The sequence below is a fragment of the Dasypus novemcinctus genome, chromosome 31, assembly GCF_030445035.2.
Source record: "Dasypus novemcinctus isolate mDasNov1 chromosome 31, mDasNov1.1.hap2, whole genome shotgun sequence".
NCBI classification, from domain to species: Eukaryota; Metazoa; Chordata; class Mammalia; order Cingulata; family Dasypodidae; genus Dasypus; species Dasypus novemcinctus.
This window is the reverse complement of record NC_080703.1, coordinates 32,104,127-32,127,201: the sequence shown is the minus strand read 5'-3', so window position 1 is coordinate 32,127,201 and position 23,075 is coordinate 32,104,127. Positions and strand designations below refer to the sequence as shown.

The 23,075-nt window shown below is 35.4% G+C and overlaps 1 protein-coding gene across 3 annotated transcripts in view; it reads right to left on the bottom strand.

The window, feature by feature from the left end:
- Nucleotides 1-1,749: 1,749 nt before the first annotated feature.
- Nucleotides 1,750-23,075, bottom strand: part of NGLY1 (N-glycanase 1) — a 92,514-nt gene continuing 71,188 nt past the window's right edge. For all 3 annotated transcript variants that reach the window (XM_058290761.1, XM_058290762.1, XM_058290763.2), the window contains exons 6-12: nt 19,976-20,097; nt 18,857-19,002; nt 15,675-15,785; nt 14,307-14,471; nt 9,948-10,133; nt 3,039-3,216; nt 1,750-2,671 (exon numbers count right to left, since the gene is read on the bottom strand). In XM_058290761.1, the coding sequence (XP_058146744.1) occupies nt 2,496-2,671; nt 3,039-3,216; nt 9,948-10,133; nt 14,307-14,471; nt 15,675-15,785; nt 18,857-19,002; nt 19,976-20,097 (1,084 nt within the window). In that variant the 3' untranslated portion in view covers nt 1,750-2,495. The remainder of the gene's footprint in view (nt 2,672-3,038; nt 3,217-9,947; nt 10,134-14,306; nt 14,472-15,674; nt 15,786-18,856; nt 19,003-19,975; nt 20,098-23,075) is intronic.

The window sequence follows — 23,075 nt, the reverse complement described above, 5'->3', positions numbered from 1 at the left end:
CTTCCTATTTGTCTTCTTTCTGGAAGTCCTTTTCTTCAGCAGCACCCAGACTCTTCAGGTTCTGGGCCATCAGCCTGACCTGCTCGTCCATCTCTGGCAACAGGACTCTGCCAGCTCAGCTGGTTCCTCAGAGCCTTCCAAGTCCCCTTCGATAACCACCAACTTACGAGCCACCTCCCCGTGGTTCGGACCTGCCTCTTCTGTAAGGTGCCTGGTGTCTGAGTTGGATTTCCTGGAGCTCCATCTTTTCAAGCCCGGTTTTCAAGAACCGTCATACCTCTCTCTCCCGCTAGCCTCGGTCTGTTTCCAGGCCCACCTCCCCCTCCACTTCCCTCCAGGGGGCTCGGCTTTCTGCTCGGTGTCCTGGGCCTGCAGCGGGAGAACATGGGTCTCCATGGTGGTGGTCCTGGCCACGGTGCCCACCCAACAACGGCTCACACTCTGGTTCCTGCCTCCTCTACTTCTTTCACTTGTTCATTCTGAGAATGTGATTTCCAGCAAATGACTTACTTTTTTAAAACGCTGCAACGAAAAGCTGACTGTACACTTTGCAGGAACTGTATGCTTTACTAATATGTATCAATAAAATTGCTTTAAGAAAAAGCAGCCCTGGAATTAATCATTATGGGATCTGCCTCAAAAAAGGGTATACATCCTTTTTAAACAACAAACAGCAGCAGCAACAGGCTAATCAGAGGCATGAGTCAAGAGTGTGGTGTAGTTATCCCCTCATTCTTGAGCCCCTCAGACTATGTTTTAAATGAGAAGATCCGAGATGGTTGCTCTACAAAGTGAACCCTAATTTTAGTGCTGGTTTATCGAGGGAGTCTATATTGTCAACTCTTTGCCTAAGTAACTAGTTTACTACAAATCTCTTGTATAGTCTGTTACTTAACTTTACACATTACAATTTATTTTGTCCCATATCTTCTGTATGATTTCAAACTTTTCTATAAAATAAAATATCTAGTAACATGTCCTGGGCACCCTCGGGGTTGAAGCTACATTTAAGAAAAGTGTGCAACTAACTTTCTTTTTCACCAGTTCAACCCCATAAAAACACAGAACATTTGAACTCAACTTATTTTTCTGCTTATAGCTACATTAAAATTAGGATATATCCTTTTCATTAAGTCCATTTGTTTGGGTTCCCATATTTATATTACGATCTTATAAAACGACTTGTAATCTCCAGATGTCTTCATGACAGTTAAAGGCTGGTCCTCCTGACCTTCAAAATAACCACTCTGCCAATATCAGACACTTCCAATTTTAAGTATTTGGCCACAACAGGATTTATAGGATACTATGATTAACTCAGAGTCTGAAAGTTCAGAAAGCTCTTTAAACATTCAGTCCAATTTATAATTTAAATACTTCTTTCAAAATGTAACTTTTTACTAAGAGAGTGATCCACAACAGAGGCTGACTATGATTAAAAAAACAAATATAAGACCTCTGTTTCAGGATCTTTATACTGATTTTATAATTCATATAAACGTTCTGCTGAGATGCGCAGGGTAAGAATCTCTGAGGATGTATTTTTCTTGAATGAAGAGTTGGAGACTCACTTAGCAGAGTGTCGCAAAGGCATTCTGAAGTCAGGGGCTCTGTCTTTTTCACCATTGCTTCCCCCACAGTGCTATCAATGCTTTGCACATAGTTAATAAACATTTGCTAGATTTAATTGGAGAAGTTATATGGAACACAAACAAAAACTCTTAGTATATAAATATGATATAAACATAGTTTCAAATCAAGAATAGATATTTTATTCAATGAGGTAGATAAAAATACAACTCAAAAGTAATGCATTTTCTTGTGTCCATGTACTATAGAATTCACAATATCTTTGAATTTATGCAGTCCATGTTAAATTTTTCAACACTCATATCTATTCAAGTCTTTTTCAATGTTTAACACACTTATTAAAGATTTTTATTTGGCCAAAGTAACCACTAAAAAGAAGTAAGGCAAAATAATTTATTTTTAAATGCCTACATATTTACAATAATTAAAATTTTCATGCACTGTATAACTTATAAGACCTACAATTTCACATTAAAAATTAAAAACATTAGGAAAATCTAATTCAACTACTTAGGAAGAAATTAATGACTGATCAGAAAATGTCAAATGACTTAGTATTAGCTTCAGAATTTGCCGTAATCATGAATGTTTAGTGACCGATGCCATCATTTTACTTTTAAAATTATACTTAGCGTGTTTAGATTAAAATCTCATATTGTGGCAATAAGACTTTACTCCAACCATTAAAACAGAGTCATATGGAGGGGAGAGTTTAATTCAAGACTTCATTACGGTCCATAGTATAAAGATATATTTTCATGAAGGTTACATAATTGACAGCCCACAAAAGAAATATGCTAGCACAGGTAGTACACTGCCAACAAAGCATGCACTGAATCAGCAGACTACTTCAGACCATGGTTAAGTCCTTGATTATTGCCAGCATTTCTACAGTGTTAGGATTCTCAAAGGTCACTGAATTTTATAATTATCTCCAAACAATTTTCTTCATGGTCATTTAAGCTTTGTCTAAACAGCTGGGTATGTTGCCAAGCAACATCACCATCTCCTCTGCTTAATTCTGCTTCCAAAATAACTTCAGTGGCACCAGAAAAATCATGATAGGAACGAAGATTTTTATCTGTTGGAAGGAAAAACAAAACACTTTGCATTTGGTGACTTAAAGAGACAGTTTTGGAATGCATTTTATATATCAGAATCACAGGTAAAAATTAACCCTAAAAAATAACATACTTCTTTAGAGAGGAAAAGCATCCTTTGGAAAAAAGAAATTACTTGTTCCTTGCATTTGTGTTTCACAACAATAAATGACTGTCCTTCTGTTACAATGAGGTTACACAGGCTTTATATTTAAAACGTTTTTTTTACTGCAAAATAAGAGTAACTTTTGGGTATTAAAAAGTCAGAGTTACATTTCAAATAAGTACAGTTACTCTTGACAGTGATAAAAACACACTTCAGGATTAACTGTCCAGTCACATGCTTACCGCCTGTCAGCTCTACTTGTGCGGTATCAGATCGCAATTTCCACTGTATTGCTCCAGTCTGAAAGGTTTGACTGCTTGTTCTAATGGAAATGCTCTCTACTTTTAGACCAACTGACCCACACTCAAACTTCCAGGAAATATAAGCAGAGGCGGATCCTTCTCTTCGGGCTAAATACACCTACAAAATGGGAAGAAAAAGAATTGCCAGAAATAATGAAATAGTACAGAAAACAAACATAGTAAGAAGCGCATTGTCACAGCGTACTATGTACAAATGGTTGTTAAAAACCTAATTTTTTCCCAATGAAAAGCTTCTTACTGATAAAATTTTACATTTAATTAGCATTGCTTCCTGTAGCATCTTTTGCTCTGGAACAAAGGTATTTATTTGAATGCAGGTGCCCCAATAATTGCAGTCCTAAGGAGAGCGTGTGAACTAAATTTTGGTAAATCACATTCTCTTTTAATTAAGAAGTCTGGCTATTTAAAATGAACCCTATGAAGAATTGTGCTGTATATGAAGAATAATTTAAAATGCAATTACTCCTTAATTTATTTTCTAAGTCTGGATTTTCATATTATTTTTCCGAGAGTGAGATGGGCTACATCCTCCAAATCAAGAAAATACCTCAGAGTTAGCCAGGTAATTGCTTAAAATGCCATTTCCCACCACAGCTCTATAAATAGCAGGCTCCCTGATTCTTCATCACCAATGCCCCTTACCACTTAAACATGACCTGTTTAAGGCAGCCAAGTCCTCTACTGACTGCTCAGTTCAACCCCTCATAGTTTCACCAAAGCTCTTCAAGAGGCTGACATGAACACTGGTGCCCATAGCATTGGTCATTCATAGGTAACTCCATTCGTGGAGGCTCAAAACCCTAAGAATCTGACTTTTCAATTATTTATCCCCAATGTCCAAAGTCCAACCATAACCCATGCATTTCTTTGAAATAAGTCTTGAACATACTGCTTTCTTAATTACACTGTACTTACCCTAATACAGTCATGACTTTGTATTCATGTTATTATAACTGCCTTACATTACTCAATTTTAGTTGCTCTGATCAGATTGTTTTAAAAACTATTTCCTTCATGTCATTTGCTTGTTCTAGACTGTACAGCAAGGACCTAAATCTTGCTTTAGGTCTAAATTTTTAGCTTTCATGGTCTTCCATAATTTCCTTCCATTTTGAACTTCCAGTGCTTCCATATCCAAATTTTGCTCTTTTATTTCAGGTGTACTCGTCTGAACGAATTTAACCTGGGGGCATGGGTTCTGGATTTACAGGATGATTTAATAAATATTAAATATCACATATACATCCAGGTTAGATTAAATGGAAACATTTAATCTACTTGGGACACTCTTTAGCTCAAGGGCAAATAATTGGAAATGTCCTACTACATGTATTATTTATTCTATGCTTAGTCATTATGTGGAAAACCCATTAATGTGAGCATTTAGTCATCCTTAGACTAGATCAGTATAATCAACTGTTGTTCTGAATGACAAACCTAGATATGTGGAACTGTCGATTGCTCCATTCAAGTTCAGAGCAACCTCACTCTAAGGTCCCTTGATGCTCACATGTGCCCACTGCACGGTCCTCTTAGAGTCCTCTGCAGGGAGAGGCTGAGGGCTCAGGACTGCCCCAGTGCTCCCTGCGAGATGGTTAGTTCCACCTCTTCAAATCGTCGGGCATCTATGAATTAGCCATAGTTTTATTCCTTCAAAGGTGTGGCTAAGCAAAAGTGGTTGTATGGGGAAAATGAGCCAAACAGAGGGGATAGTGGAAGAAAGGCCACTGGAATGAATTACAAGTCTAGGGAAAAGTAATTTTAAAATTCAGGCCTCAATATATACGTCTATATCTTGTGTATTTTCAGGGCTTAGTAGGTTCAAATGTTCCCCAGAACTGTGGGTATAAACTAAAATAGGTTGAAGTCAAGTTAATTTCAAATTTCTAGCTTGCCTCAAGAACTGCCTTATTTATCCAATGTGAGCCCAGGTCAAAAGTGTCTTACAGTGGCTTTAACTGTAAAAGAATGTTTATTATATGTGTTGAACAAGCCTGAGAAAATTGCTTATTTTAAGAGTTAAAATTTGTAGTCCTAAAGGCCCCAAAATGTTAAAGTATAAGATGGAATTCATCACTGAATTCTTAGATGGTTAAATAAAAATTCAAATATGCTGTGAGCAAATAAAAGGTCTCACAAATTCAAGAAACAGTATATGGAGAAGAAACAGATTCTATTTCCAGTGACAATTCATAGATCATCTTTCTCACATGGCAAATTCTGTCTGGACCATTTTGATTAATAAAAAAAAATCATTTTTAGACATGATAGGAAGTTATCAAAAATATGTATCCTCAATTTGGTATTCTCAAATGTACCAAAACAACAGGGTTTATGTAAATTTCCAATTGTGGTCCTTTCTATATATAATGCCAACAAAACTATTAATTATAATTTACTTTGGAGAAAAAAACATTTTCCTTAGCTCTTATCATTCAATTATTCAGTCTAGGGGGGAAAAAGCATTTTAATAACTATCGATTGTTCCTTGTATAGAGAATTCCTAACTTCCAATGTAATCTGAAAGACAAGTTTTTGCTCAACGGCTTTTTCACTATTTCATAGGTTTAATTTATGGCATGCAGTTTCACATGCACAGCTTTACAATGTGAGGTGACTGTTCCCCCTCTGTCTTAGCAGGGGTGGTAGTTGTATCAGAAGTCACGGAGTTTTTCTCCTGCACACTGAATTCGACACCCCCTTTCCCCTGCCCTGACGGCCCACCCTCTTTGCTTTTTGGCGTCTGAAAGCACGCGTAGGCACATTACAATGTGTGGGAAATAGACCACTGTGTCTATAGCTTAAGGTAAATTGTACCTTTTCACAATTTACATAAATTAAGTTTGTCCTTTGGGTTGTGGCTGTAACCACTATTTTCAGAAATGAAGAACAATTTGCATGCCAGCTTCTTTATGAATTTCACGTTCTGCAGATCTTCACTTGAAGATTTTCTGATTACCACATGCCAGGCTGGGCTGCCCCCTGCTATGATTTTCTGGCAGTTTGGTTTGCGCTGCACTGTTTGGAGTTGTTCTTTAGTATGCTCTTAAAATCATTCTTTTTTTAGGCTGCTAATATTAACTCTAATAAAGTTCATCACACAGTTGGCACCCTGCAGTCAGTCAGCCTACAGATACCCAGCAGAACAGTTATCTTTCAAGGGGTTTTAATTCAATGCTGGTAAACTGGCATTGCTCATGAATCTTCTATTTGGTTATTCCATTTTATCACTGAAATCAAACGTGAATCCATCAGTTTCCTCTGTATTTAAATCTCTCTCCAGTTTTCTCCATTCTCAGGCTCCAGAATTACCTCTCTAGAACACCAGTGTGATCACGTCCCTTCCCCACCTGAGCCTTTCCATGGTTTCCTAGTACAGATAACTTGGAATTCCAGGGGCCTGACACCTGTCCAACCTCTAGCCTTATGACTCTCTTTTACTCTCTATTCCTACTTCCGCTTCACTGGGTATACCAGATGTCTCCCATACCTGTGCTTTTGCACATGCTATTTCTCATGCCCCATAACACCTTCTTCCTCTACATTCTGTCACCACATTGAAATATTCTCCCTCTCCCCAATCCTTCAAAACTCCACCTGCACACCACTTTTCTGACTCAAGAAGAGTTAGTGGCTCTTCCTTCTGACTTCCTCCCTCTAGCACTTACCCTATTAACCTAAACAATTGGTCCACATGCCTCTCTCCTACACTAGTCTATGCTCACCTTAGTTAATTCACCATTACATTCTGAGTGCCAAGAACAATATCTGAAAAAGTAACAATGCTGTGCACCAAAAAGTACTAAAATGGCTCTGGTAACAAAGAGAGGGAAAAACTGCTTGAAAATGAAAAGTATCCAAAAGCATCCAAAGGAAGTAATCTGAATGAAGTAAGAGTATCTGTTGCTCTATATAGCTGTAGGGTGGTATGGAACTTAAGCTATGTATATTCATTAAGTCATTCTTTCATTCTTTCATTCAACAATCTTTACTGAACACCTACTATGTGCCAGGCACTATGCTAGATGTATGAATGGTGAGAATACAAAAATGAATAGAAAAAGACAAGGTCCCTGCCCAGGGAATGTTCATAATTTAGTGGGAGAAAGACAGTATCTATTTGCACAAATATCTGAACTAATGTAATGAAGAAGTGGTGGTGCATGGTGCAATGAGTCTATAAAGGGGGAAACAAATCCAGTTAGCTGAGACTAGAGGAAGTGAAGCTTAAGACTGGTTTTGTGAATAAGAATGAATTTATCAAAGAGGAAAGGAAAAGAGGTTCTGTGGAGGGGAAGAAGGGATATGCAGCTGCAATGCAGACAGCAAGGGGTGGCATGGCACAAGGCAAGGCCAGAGAACACGGCAGGAGTCAGAACCTGAAGACTCTGGAGCCGTTCTCTACCCGAAGAGCACTCAGTAAGAACTGGGGTGTTGCAAACATGCCTCTGACTCCAGCACGGAGAACACCTTCAAGAGGACCAGGGTGATTCGGGGAGGCTAGTGAGAGCAGTAATCAACATCACTTTATCAAGGTGTTGTGTGTGTCTCTAAAAGAATGTTGGAAAAAAAAGTGTGTTGGTCTTCTTGATTTAGCCTCTCATAATCTTTTCAATCCAGACATCACTGAACAATGTTATTTGCTAAGTAGTAAAATTCAGTAAATGTCTGTGCTACTGGGAGGATACCTCTTTCAGAGGGTAAGAATCTGTTCTAAAATCTGAGAGTAGGCGTCACGTGATCCCTCATACCAGGTTGAGGACTACTGAGATAGGGTATGGTGGAAATAGGCTTCCTTCTACTGTTCAGTAGAGCTGGAGACTCCCTAGTTGGAAGCATGCTAGGACAGAACTAGAAATACTGATTTAGGTGCACAAGTTTTAACGACATTATGTTAACTTCTGAGTTATCAGTCTCTACACGTGTAGTTAAGATTCTAATATTTTTCTTCATTTGATGATACATATTGTTGCTGGAAATGGATTCATTCAACATTTACAAAATGATGCCCTTTGTAAAAGTATAACACGGCATAAGCTTTTCTTGAGCAGGGGCCTGTTTTCTATTTTACGGTCTTTGCATCTCATTTACATTATTTAAATCTTTCTCATTCAAATGTACCTTTTCTGGTCAAACTATTCTCTTTAGAGATCTCAAGCAGCCAAGCACTCCGTGCCTTTATTCCTGCTCCTCCTTTGCCTGATGCACACCTACTCATCTTTCAGCGTCCAGCTCAAATGTCACCTGCTCTGTGGAGCTTTGCCCAACTCCCACAGCTAGAGCTAATTACTCCCTCCTCGTTGTTTCCATAGCAATGTGCTGATAGCCTTAATTTAGCACTATGAATCGTGGTTAAGATGGCTGTTTATGCTTTGGTTTCCCCTGTTAGATAGTGAGAGCAGGAACTGCGTTTTCTTCATCCTTTTTTCCGCATAGCCGAGAACAATGCCTGGAACAACAGGCACTCAGTAAATGTCTGCTGATGAACGAGTGAGTGAATAAGGTAAAGAACAAATATGCCACTGAGTAGACCTGTTTCTCAGCACAGCGCCTGCAGCACATTATTTTCTCTATCATTACTTTCTCCATTAAACACTGCTAGTTAAGAAGAAGGGCTGGTTTTTCTTCACTTCAGCAAGTACAGACTGGCCCTTGGATAAATAACAGTTCTATCTTGCTTTCTCTTCAGACGAGTTTTCACACCAAGGATAGTCTTCCATAAGTTCAATCTCTCTCCTCAACTATATAATCAATGCAGATACACAAATATTGAAACTTTAAATTTTATCTTATTTTTTATGCTCTTTTTTAGATAAAGAAGAAAATTAATAAATCTACCATTATATTAATCCTAAAGTTATTCTTGGTTTACTATGAAAACGTCCTGACTTTTGTTATAATAAATGTGACTTAAACTGGATATTTATATGTTTAAAGACCCAAGATAAACTTTGGAACAGTAACTTATTGAAAAAAAAAAAAGAAAGCAAGGCCCTTATATTTGTATTACTTTTGTACTCTGACTAATGCCTAGCAGAGTGATAAGCATATAGCATATGCTTATAAACACTTGGAGCTTTTAATCTATAACTCATTTTTTAATCTACCCAATGGATATTACAAATGAACAACTTCCCTTCCCACTCAAATATCTTGGGAAGTTAACTTGAACAGTTCCCTATAAGTTAATTAACTCCTAGGAAAATCTATTAAGAATATGGTTAGATATCTGAATAGCCTTGTATTTATTTTGGTGTGTGCCTAAGGGGTAGACCTTAAGTTTAAAGGCAAAGCTTGTTACATGCTATAGTTACCATCTGATAACAGTGTGCAATTTGGAATAAGTGAACAACTATGGTCCTTGCCTCTAAAAGAGAAAAACAATATTGCTGCTCAATAACCCACATCCTTATAAAGTGAAAGTTTGTTAGAGAGTTAGCTTGAGACTCTGGACTAAGTCTATTATACTTCCTAATGTAATAGACTGCATTTAGCTGGTAATCTACACCTGTAAAGGAATTAAGTAGTAATATAGCTTATATATTCATAACAAATAGTCACATGGATTGAGCACACACTTGATTATTTTTCCCCATGAAAGAATAAAATTCAGCCTCTTTAGTTAAAATGAATACTTCCTTGGTATAAATGCAAGAATTTCTAGTGGAACTTTACACATTGGGGGCAGGGATTTTCTTTTACAAGTTAAAGAATTGTTAAAAACAATTCTGATTTATCAGTTTTCACCTTATACACAATTGAAAAATGAAGCTATACTTGTTTAAACAAAGACGAAGGTTTTAAACATAGTTTCATGCATCAAGTTACCATATTCCAGTCTGTTTCAACTTTTCTGAATATGGATTCCATTTTCCACACTCCGTTCTCCCATCCAGAAATGGTTTGACTGTTATTTGAATTTCGGACATAACGATCTTTCACAATATTGTAATAAAGGTGCAGCTGTTTAGAAATCTTCTCATTTTCAGAGGGTATGAACAAGGTTTCTTTTCTCTTAAAAAGAAAGTAGGATTAGTTTTTCAACGTAATGGAAGATGTAAAAAAAAACCAAAAAGAACTGCTATTTATGTACATAGGTAACTGACTCTTCCCTTAATTAGGACTAAAGAAATGCAAGTTTTAAAATTGAAAAGGAAAAAATGGTGCCATTGGAAAATTCTGAAAATATTTTACAGATTAAATATAATCAATATGATGCTGACATAGCCCTGAACATTACTAGAGAGAAAACAGGAAAAATAAACTGCAGCTCTCTTACACCTTTTTGATTTTGTGTTTAATCTGAATCCATGCATTTTTCTTTATTTCTGTCTCTATCACCACCTCTTACTTGGACTACTACAATTGTGTCCTATACCGACTCCCAACTTTCAACTCTTTACTCTCCCATCCATGCTCCACATAGTAATGGAAGTGATTTTTAAAAATGTAAATTGGGATATGTCACCTTTCTTTTTAATATGTGCCACTGACTTCCCACTGCACTTAAACTCCAATCTCTAAAAAGGCTAACAGGGCACTGTATGATGTGTTTCCTGCCTATTTCTGCAACAAAGTCTCACGCTACTCTATGCTCCCAGAACATTACTTTTCCTTTAGTGCCTCATAAGGCCCAGCTCTTTCCTGCCTCAGGGCCTTAAGACAGGATATTCTACTGCTGGAATGCAGCTCTTCCTGCTTTCCATATCCTTGGTTCTTTCTCACCCTTCAAGATTAAAACCTAAAGTTATTTCATCAGTGTGGCCTTTTCTGACACCCCAAGCTGGAAGACTACCTGGAAGGTACGGCTTGAAACATATTCTGCATGTGAAAAATTACTATCAAGGCTCATATTTTATGTTAAAATTCCAGGCAAATTCTACACTCTAGTCCAAAATCAATCCATGCGTGTTATAAAATAAAATAATCTATTTCCTAAAATCTCTGAGTAAATCTAAGGCTTGGGAAAAATGCTGTATTTATCCTATGTCTTTGTGTGCCACTTACACAATGGCTGTCCCCCTGTGGAGAGACATAGTAGCCAGTGTGAGAATCTTATCTCTAGTCCAGGATTACTCATAATCTCCATTATGGACATACTGGGCCAGACAAATCTTTGTTTTGAAAGCTGTCCTGTATATTGCAGGGTACTTACCAGTATCATAGGCTTCTGTCTACTAGATACCAGGGGCATCTCCCCTCCCAGTTGTGACAACCAAAATGTCTCTAGACATTGCCAAATGTCCCCTGGGGGACAAAAGTGTCCACCATTTAGAACCACTGCTCTGGACTGTGTCAGCATTTTGCTAGAGTATTTACTAATCTATCAGGATAGCAGGCAATATTTTTTCCGAAACATCATACACTGGGTATTAAACAATATAAGCACTTCAAATGCGCAAGAATAAACGAACAGAATATAAAAATCTTAGAAACAAGAAACAAAAATATTTATATGTAACACTGTCAGAATTTTAAGATAGTGGCATGCAATGTGTGAACAAAAAGATAATTCCCTAGTAGAACCTGTGAACATTGCTGCCAAAAAGATAAGGTAAAAAAAGCAGCTTATTAGTTTTAGAAATTTATTTAACAATTATGAGTTAGTACACTACACTTCAAAAAACAAGCACATGACAACACTTCCCAATTCTTCCCATCTCTTTCTTTTTCAAAGACATTTCACACCAGTAACATAAACCAAATGGAAATAAAATTTAAAAACAGCATCATCTATCATTTAACAAAAGATAACTAATTACCAAAGACCAAAAAAGTATGCTCTTGGACAAAACAAGGCATGTATGCAACTGAATAAGGCAACTGAGAGTAAGAATAGCATTAATATTTCATAAGCTGTTTTCAATCTAAAATTAAGAGAAAACTTCTTTTTGGAAATGTTATCACAAATATTTCTTACGTTTTCAAACTGATTGCAAGGTACAGGTCCATCATTTTTTAGAATTGACATTTTTCAATTTACTTTTTAAAACAAACATATGGGGGAGCAGATGCAGCTCAAATGGTTGAGTGCCTGCTTCTCACGTACGAGGTCCCAGGTTCGATCCTCAGTACCTCTTAAAAACAAACAAATGAAAAAACCAACTCTCACTGAGGGCCGATGTAACTCAGTGGTTGAGTGCCTGCTTCCCATGTATGAGTTCCTGGGTTCAAACCCTGTTACTTCTAGAAACAAAAGAAAACAAAACAAAAAAAAACGCACATACATTTCTAAAGGGGATTGTGGTTTCTTTTTAAATCCATGACCCTAAGATAGGCCCCAGTAACAGAGGAATTTTTTTAAAAATTTAAGAAGGCAAACAATCTGGGTGCATGACCCAATTCATATTTTTAAGGTTTAATCCACTTACACGCTGTGCAAGAGGAAGCACACTCATCCACACAAAGAAAAAGAAATGAAGACCTAAATAATATCCATGCTTTAAATTGAACACAGCTGTGAATTAAATCAGCTCTTTTTAAATGGCTTCATTTGGATTTATACTTATAACTTGTACTGCATCAGCAGTGATCTGAATTATTTGTTCAATTTAGATCTTGTATTTCTATGGCTGAACAAATACTTTCAACTGCCAGCTACAGATGATGAGATAAATTAAAAAGCAAACATAAAATTTACTGGGGATAATTCCCCCTTTTAGGACATGTTCTTTTACTAGAGAAATAAGTTACAACAATGGCAAATTTAGAGAAAGTATATATAAAACTTTAATTTGTTTAGCATTAATCTGGGATGGGGAATTTCCCTTTCAAGCATTTTTCATTACATACTATCATAGACCTCTATACTAAATACTTTCTGGTAAGTCAATACTAAGCTCCGTATAATCAAGGGACAGTTTGGTGTACTCTATTAATGTCCATTACAGAACCTAGCACATTGCTTTTCATTCAGTATTTAACTATAAAACTTACGTCAGAAATTATATTTCCATTGTTCATTATTTAATTTTAGGAAATTATTTAAGTAATAAATAAGTTACACCAACAATAATTCTAACCAGTAAGAGATGTATGTACATACATACATATAATATCAGCTGAATTAGTGAAATTTTATATATTCCCTACTTTATAAAGTTTTCATCAGGCAAAAAAGATAAAACAGGGCTCTTTTAATGTATTAAAATCCATTTAAAAAGATCTGAGCAGGCACTTCATGCAATAGAATATCCAAAAGTTTAAAGACAAGGCATACTCAACTTCATCATTCACCAGCGAAATGCAAATTAAAATCACAATATACCTCTACTACATAACACCAGAACTGCTAAAATGAAAAGATAGATAACACCAAGTATAAGCAAAGCTGCAGAAGAATCTCATAAACTGCTGGTCACAGCAGTTTGGAAAATTCTTTGCAGGTATTTACTAAAGCTGAACATACTCATATTTTATGAGGTAGCATTTCCATTCCTGGGTATCTACTCAAAAGAAATGCATATATTTGCTTACAGAAAACATTTTATAAATGTTCACAGTAGAAAAATTTTAAGTCAAAAATGAGTAACAAACCAAATGCCCACCGCCAGTGGACTGTATAAATAGATTATAGCAAGTTCCTACAATGGAATGTTATATCAATGAGCATAAACATACAATGAACATGCAACATGTATAAAACTCACTAACGTGTTGCGCTGAAGAAACTACATGCAAAAGAGAACATTCAACATGGTTCCATTTATATAAAGCACAATAACAGGCAAAATTAATCATGTTAGAAGCTGGAAAAAATGGTTACTCTTAGAGGTGGATGGCAGGGACTGGAAGGGAATTCATGAATTTTTCTGGGGCTCAGGTGATGTTTTATTTCTTATTCTGGTTGGTAGTTACACATGTACTGAATTTATGACAACTCATTAAGATGTGCACTTATGATTTGTGCATTTTTCTGAATTTACTTCAGTAAAAGTTACACTACACTAAAAATTTATATAGAGTAAAAAAACAGAAAAATCCCATTTTAAAACACTTTGCTAATTTATTTTTGTGATTACACTATGTCAATCAATTATTGGTTCTCTTCAATTGTTTACATTTTAAAATAATAACTCTGTAAAGTTAGCTGAAAGGCCATGGTAAATGCATTTTTTCTGTATTCAAAGAGTACAGTACAGGAAGCAGGTAAGTGAAAAGATTACGATGGAATAATGAATTAAATACCTCTAGACCCATTTCACCTCGGGCTACTCTCCAAGCCACTGACCCAGATATTCTTCCCCCAAGTTCTCCAGGTTTAGGGGTTTGGGGAGATATAAATTCAACAAGCTCTACGATTATCCTCTGAAGAAGTTCTTTTCTTCTGCTCTCTGACAGAGATAATTGCCGCTGTAATTCATGTTAAAAAAAAAGTTGTTAAGATTAGGGGAATGTTGAGGCCTGCCTCTAAGTAAGAACATATGTAAAACATCTGCATTTAATAAGATATTGAAAAAAGTAACCAGCTTTATTTTCATATGAACGTTATTTGGAAAATAAACAAGATGCTCGGTTTAAAATAATTTTACCAATTTTAGGTTGAGAGTCATTTAACACCTGTTTCCAACTCCTTATGACCTCTACTATCTTTAAAAAAGTTGGGGAACATTTTATGAATGTATCAGAAAGCTAAAAAGGCAGTCAGAACTTGAGAAATGAAGATTCCAAGAGAAAAATTAATTTAGGTTAGATTAACATGCACCTCTTTTCCCTTCCAGCTATTTGCCAGTTTTTAAGTGGCACAGGAGGAGAGGCTGAGAAGCCAATCATAAAATAACAGTTAAGGTGCTGAGAAATGAAGCAGAATTTTTCACAGAATCATGGTGCTTGGGAGAAAATAAATTGGAATTAAGAGTGCCAAGGTGAAGGCCTCTAATAAATACTCCAGGTTTTGAGGTTGGGATCTCTGAAGAACTTCAACTAAGAAGTAAAGACAAATCCAAAACATACTGAAACCTCATCTGAATAACTCAGTCACTGATAGGATTGAGACCTGTTCTCTTTTAGTTGCCTGCTAGAAGCAAAATTATTATTTTTAAATTATGAATAAAAACCCACACATAACACCCATCATAAAAATTTCACTACTACTAAAGGGTATAAAATCAGAGTGACCCTTCCATCTTAAACCCGTAATTCCTCTTATCAGAGGCAGCCACTATTGTTAACTTCCTGAACCTTGTTTCAGAGTTTCCATACATGTGTTTGTATATATATACTTCTATATATAGGTATATCTTAGTGTCATTATATTCAAGACACAATTAGTTTGATAAATAAGACACAGTCTTTATATCAAATACATACAACATATATTCTTTCATTGCGCTTTGACAAGAGAATGACAATTTAATTCAAAATAATATAATTAAAACACAATATTTTACTTAAGTCCTCAAATTTCCAATTAACAAAGAGATTTAACATTTAAATTTTTTTCTGGTAAAATAATGCTTCTACTTTAAGAATTTCAACAGATTAAAAACTGGCTGTACTTGATTATATGAAAAACCTAAAATGTCCTCTCAAAAATGACAGAAGTCCATCACATACCTGCTTATTAAGACTATTAATAGTTTCTCGAAGTAATTCTTCTTTAACCTCAGTTCTTCTAGAAATTACCTCTTCATGTTTACAAGAATATCGCCAAGTGACATCAACCACCTCAAAAAAATCACAGTATATAAGTATTTTACAAGACTATAATCATTAATCTTGATTTTCTAAAGACCTAGAATATATGCAATTCTTAAATATAATAAAATATACTCTCCTTTATTTAAAATATGCTTGTATTCATTTTCTAATAGGCATACCCAAAAAAGTGAGGAAAAAAGATGAAACTTTCAGAACATAAACTTTTAAAAACTTTTCTACATAGCTGGTTTTAAAAAATTCACCAAAAACTTTTCCCATATATATTGCATTATGTTTAGAATGTAGATCAAGTGATTTTTAAACTTTTTAAAATTGGAGTTAAATATGCACAAGTACAAATGCACAAATAGAAAAAGCTCATCACAAACTGAACACACCCACATAACCAGCACCTTTACTGAAGATCTTTGTTTCTTCATATGGCTCCATGTCCATTCATTTCAACCTGAAAGGCCCCCTTTCAGCATTCCTTTTAGGGCAAGTATAAGGGTAACAAATCTCAGTTTCTGTTTATCAAGTAATGTCTTAATTTCTTCCTCATTATTGAAAGACAGTTTTTCCAGATACAGAAATTTTTGTTTCACAGTGTTTATATTTTAGTACTTTAAAGAAGTCCTCCCACTTCCTCCTGGCCTCCGTGATTTCTAATGTGAAATCAGCTGTTAATCTTATTGATGTATACACGATGAGTCGCTTCTCCCTTGCTGCTTTTATGATTCTTTTTTGTCCTTGGCTTTTGACAGTTTGAAAATAATCTGTCTTGGTGTGGATCTCTTTGAGTTTACCCTATTTGAAGTTCATTGAGCTTCTTGGATATGTAGATTCTTGTCTTTTGTCAAATTTAGGAAGCTTTTGATAATTATTTTTCAGATATTTCTGCCCCTTTCTCTCTATGCCTCTCTTTTCCTTCTGGGATTCCCAAAATTGTATGCTTAATGTTGTTCCCAGGTCCCTTAGACTTTCTGTTCACTTTTCTTCACTTCTTTTTCTTTACGCTCTTCAGACTGGAAAATTTCCATTGTCCTGTCCTCAAGTTTACTGATTCTTTCTTCTGCCTGCTCAGTACTGCTGTTGAACCTCTCTAGTGTATTTTTCAATTCAGTTATTGTACTTTTCAAAATTTCCAGAATTCCTGTGTATATATATATATATATATTTTTTTTTTTTTTAAATAATTCTATCTCCATACTAAACTTCCTCATTTTGTTCATACTTTGTTTTCTTTTTTTTTTTTTTTAAAGATTTATTTATTTATTTAATTTCCCCCCCTCCCCTGGTTGTCTGTTCTTGGTGTCTATTTGCTGCGTCTTGTTTCTTTGTCCGCTTCTGTTGTCGTCAGCGGCACGGGAAGTGTGGGCGGCGCCATTCCTGGGCAGGCTGCTCTTTCTTTTCATGCTGGGCGGCTCTCCTCATGGGCACACTCCTTGCGCGTGGGGCTCCCCCACGCGGGGGACACCCTTGCGTGGCACGGCACTCCTTGCGCGCATCAGCACTGCGCATGGCCAGCTCCACACCTGTCAAGGAGGCCCGGGGTTTGAACCGCGGACCTCCCATATGGTAGACGGACACCCTAACCACTGGGCCAAAGTCCGTTTCCCATATACTTTGTTTTCTTGATTTCCTTTGTCCAAGGTTTTGGTTAGCTCTTTGGAGATATTTAAGAAACTTGGTTTAAAGTCTTTGTCTATTATATCCAATGCCAGAGCTTTCTCAGGGACGGAACAACTGATTTTTTACAAAGGTGGAAAGGCAATTCAATGGAGAAAGGATAATCTTTTCAACAAATGGTGCTAGTAAAACTGGTTATCCATATGCAAAAGCAAAAAAAGAAAAATGAAAAAAATAGAGCACTTTAATCCTCACCATGGCCCATATATAAAAATTACTTAACTCAAAACGGATCACAACCCGAATTGTAAAACTAAAAGTAGAAAACTAGAAAAAAGGAGAAAATCTTTTTGACCTTAGGCTAGTTCTCAGATTTGACAAAAAACAAAATCCCTAAAGAACAAATAGCTAAATTGGACTCCATCACAATTAAATACATCTCTTCAAAAGTCATTGTTAAGAGAATGAAAACAAAAGCTGTAGATAGGGACAAAGTCTCTGCAATGCATTTATCTGAAAAAGACTTGTGTCAAAAATAGACATAGAACACTTAAAACTCAACAAAAGAAAATGACCCAAGTTCTAAAAAGTGGGCAAAAAGCACATATGAATGGCATATAAACATACTGAAGATGCTCACTAGCATTTATCATTAGGGAAATACAGATGGAAATCACAATGAGACAGCACTACACATTTACTGGAATGGCTAAAAGTACAAATTCTGACAATAGTCTTAATAAGGATGTGGAGAAACTGGAAACTATCACATACTGCAAGTGAGGAAAAAAAGGCATCATCACTTCGGAAAATAGTTTGGCAGTTACTTAAGTTAAATACACATTTAGCATATGATCCAATCATTCTAATACTAGGCATTTACTGCAATGGGGGAAAAAAAAGCATATGTCTATACAAGGACTTATGCATGAAAGTACAGAGCAGCTTTATTTGAAATAAACCTGGAAACTACCCAAACGTCCAGCAACAGATGAGTGCAAACAAACTATAGTAAATCCATATAATGGAATACTACTCAGCAATTAAAAGTAACAACTGATACACTCAAACACGTGGATAAATCTCAAAATAATTACACTGAGGGAAAGAGGCCAGAAACTACCACTACCAAAGGGTACATACTGTATGATTCCATTTATATAAAACTCTAGAAATGCAAATTAAACTATAGCAAATAAAAGCAGATCAGCGGTTGCCTAGGGAAGGGTAGGAGGGGGTGAAAACAAAGGGACACAAGGAAACTCTTGGGGTTAACAGATATGTTCACAATCTTGATTGTGGTGATGATTTCATGGGTGTATACCTATGTCAAAACTTACTGAATTACATACTTTAAATACATATGGCTTATTTTTATGTCAGTTATACTTTCCTAAAACTTTTCAAAAAGAAAATAAGCAGTTGTTTAATGTTTTATTCTGGGGAAATGAAATTTTTTTATATCCTACCTCATCTTTAGAAAATGCTATGACATAGGAGAGCTTCTTGCCCCATCCTACTTCATAAAGGAGTGGTTTGTCACAGACATCTTCACATGCATCACAGTGCAGCCACCGTTGCTGAGAAGGAGAATAGACTTCTGTCCAGACATGGTCTATTCAAGTCAGACAAAAACGCGATGAAAAAGAACATAAATACAAGTGTATAAAAAAACAGAATGAAGTACAATAACTACTTACAAATTCCTAAGATTAAAGTCACATGACAAAATAATTTCTAGTATTCTAAATTTTATTTAGTAAGACTGAATGTTCTGTGGCACTCAAGACTCTAGAATAGTATCCGTCTTATTTTTGGAATATTTCCTTTAATGCAGTCAGCTTTAGGCTTAATTAAAAATAATGAGTGCTGAAACTTCAAAGGTGAACACACTGAACAACATAAAAAATATTGGGCTCCATTTGCCAACCTGAGGGAGTTAATGCCACTTTTGAAACTGTAATCTCCCTCAACCAGCCTTGAGCTGGTTCAAGGCTCGGAACCAGCAAGAGGTCTAGCAGATAATCCCTAGTTATTGCTGTTTTATATTTGATTATAGAGAACAATAACTATAACTGAAGGTTTCATTTTATTCTGAGAAAACAACAGAAATACAAATAAACCTCTAAGAACAAGGAAAACAATTTTCTAACATGTAGATGACACATAAATCAGTTCAAAAAAAGGACAAAATACATTCATATGGCTTTTATTACAATATTTCTATATATTGAGATTTAAAAGTTATAAAATGTTCTATATTAATCCTTACAAAAATAAAGCTTTCTATGACATACACATTCTTATCATTATAGAAAACTAGTATTGTTAATGAAAGAATGTTTACAGTGCAAAGTAGTAGGTGCAAGTCTAGGAGTACTATAGAAATCTGGGGTTCCCCAACACAAAACTGTGAAATTGGTGGGATTGTTGGTTGATTAGTATCACCATAATTTTACAGAAAGCAAATGGAAGCTGACACTGTCAAGGCTGGAAAGTAACACACAAAAATAGTGGGGCCAGATTGTAAACCCAAAACTATCAGTCTGCAAAGGCCTACTTCTTCCCGCTCATATCTACATTTGTACCTGTATAATCCCAAACATAGCGAGCTTCAAACCCTAAAGCTCGGCAGCACAGTGTAAAACAATTGGCCCACTCGCCACATCGTCCACATCTTGTTTCCAAAAGTTTCTCAGGGTTATTATACCTGGTTAAAAAAAAAAAGCTTTGATTCATTATAAAAATCAGTAATTTTAAAGAATTTATATTATCTTTATACTAGCTACTAATGATATTTAATTTTTATTATTTCAATAAATATTGACCAAAAACCTAGAAATATATGAGACATTGTGCTAGAATCTGTGGTAAAAAAGAGATGGACAGTGGTTCTGCATTCAAGGAATTTATAGTCCTAAGAGAGAGTCTGCCTTAACACAAATAACTTCAATGTATGGCAGAATGGAGCACAAATCGTACAGTAGGTCAGATTTAGTGTTATAGGAGAGTGGTCAGGGAGGACAGCTTGTGTTTGAACTGGGCCTTGAAGGACAGATAAGGGTTGGACAGGCAGAGATTTTCTAGGAAATCTACATTAAACATTTACATTACTATACTGAATGGTATAATTAATTTTATTTAAAAGATAATTTTCTCAAACTATTTAATAAAGATTTTAGCTTAGTTTAACTCAGTTTTACTTAAAATGCCAATTTTCTTTCTAATGATAGTTTTGATTAAAATTTTATTCTAAAGTATTTAAAGGTACTTGCTAACTCAGAAGTTATCTTCTGAAATATGTTTGCAACATTCCCTTAAAATTTTTCTCTAATTATACAATTATCGTTAACACTTAAGAACACCAAATTTTGAATATTATGATGAGAAGGATTTTGGGGTGATACAGCTAAGCAGGAAAATGTCCCAGGTGAGCACAGATTTCAGACATGTGTATGAGAGGAAGGAAAGAGTTGCAGGAATGAACTCTGTATTTGAATGTCAAAAACAGATACTCTTGCTTAAGTTAAATTAATTTAGGATTTAGATAATTAAGCAATTGAAGAAAGTCACAAATTTGCATTAAGGAGTAATAACAGTAGATTTTGAGCAGCCTATACTTACATTTTCTAAATACTACTGGTACCAAATCAAATGACCAGACTACCCTCTAATTAATAGAGGCTTTAATTAACATTAACATTAACAACTAACATTAAAATAAACTTATGATTAGAAAGGAAAAGAATAACACTTCATATAAATATTGATGTCAGTCTTTGCCACTTTATACCACATTTCTTAGTTTACATCTAACTCTTAGGAAGAGTTTCTGAGGAGATGGATTTAATTATATGCATATTTGTTTTTTAGAAAAGTTATAGGTTTTCAATAAAATCATGCAGAAAATAAAATTTACGATATACCCCCTCGAACGCTCAGTTTTCTCCATTAACATTTTGCATTGCATTTTGTTAAAACAGATGGAACGGCATTATAATTATACTATAAAATATAGTACATGGTTTTCATTAGGTAAATTGTGTTCTACAGCCCCATGGTTTTTTAAAAATTGTTTATTCCAGTAATATATATACAACCTAAAATTTCTCCTTTTAAACTACATTTAAACATACAATTTGATGGTGTTAATTACATTCACAATGTTGTGCTATCATCACCACCATCCATTACCAAAATGTGTCCATCACCCCAAACACAAACTCTGTACCAATTAAGCATTAACTTCCCAATCCCCTCCCCACTCTGGGCCCCAATAACCTGTATTTTAGTTTCTGATGCTATGAATTTGCTTATTCTAATTATTGCACGTCAGTGAGACCATATAATATTTGTCCCTTCATGCCTGGCTTATTTCATTCAACATGATGTCTTCAAGGTTCATCTATATTGTTGTGTGTATCAGAGCTGCATTCCTTTTCACAGCAGAATAATATTCCATTATATGTATATACCACATTAAAAAATCCATTTATCTATTGATGGGCACTTGGATTGTTTCCATCTTTTGGCAGTTGTGAATAATGCCACTACGAACATCCATGTACAAATATCAGTTCGATTCCTGCTTTCACTTCTTTGGGGGTATATTCCTAGAAGTGGGACTGTTGAGTCACATGGTAATTCTATACTTAACTTTCTAAGGAGCTGCCAAACTGCCTTCCACAGTGGCTGCACCATTTTACATTCCCACCAACAAAGAATGAGTGCTCATATTTCTCCACATACTCACCAACACTTTCAGTTTTCTGATTTTTATTTAAATATAGACTTTCTAGTGTGTGAAATTGTATATCACTTTGGTTCTGATTTGTATTTCCCAAATGGCTAATGATGTTGAGCATCTTTTCATGTGCTTTTTGGCCACCTGTATAGTTTCTTTGAAGAAATGTCTATCCAAGTATTTTGCCCATCTTAAGCTGGTTTGTCTTTTTGTTGCTCAGTTGTAGGTTTAAAAAAATTCTAGATATTAAACCCTTATCAGGTATCTGATTTCCCAATAATTTCTCCCATTCTCTAGGTTGTCCTTTTCCTTGATGTACAAAAAGTTTTAAATATTGATGAAGTCTCATTTTTCTATTGTTTGCTGCTTATACTTTAATGTGAAGTCTAAGAAAACACTGCCTACTACAAATGTCCTAAAGATGATTCTCTATGTTTTCTTGTAGGAATTTTATAGTTTTGGCTCTTATATTTAGGTCATTTATCAATTTTGAGTTAATTTTTGTATATGATGTGAGATAGTGGTCTACCTTCATTCTTTTGCATATGGCTATTCAGTTTTCCCAGCACCATTTGTTGAAGAAACTATTCTTTCCTCACTGAGTAGACTTGACATCCTTGCAAAAATCAAATGGCCACAGATGTGTGGGTTTATTTATGAACCCTCAATTTGATTCCAGTAGTCTGTAAGTATGTTCCTGTGCCAGGACCATGCTGTTTTGATTACTGTAGCATTGTAGTAAGTTTTAAAACTGGGAAGGGTGAGACCTCTAATTTCTTTCTACTTTTTCAAGATGTTGGCTATTCAACTAAGGGTTTCTTACCTTTCCATATGAATTTGATGATTGGCTTTCCTGTTTCTACAAAGGCTGTTAAAATTCTGATTGGGGTAGTGTTGAATCTGTAAATTGCTCTGGGTAGAAGTGACATAATATTTAGTCTTCT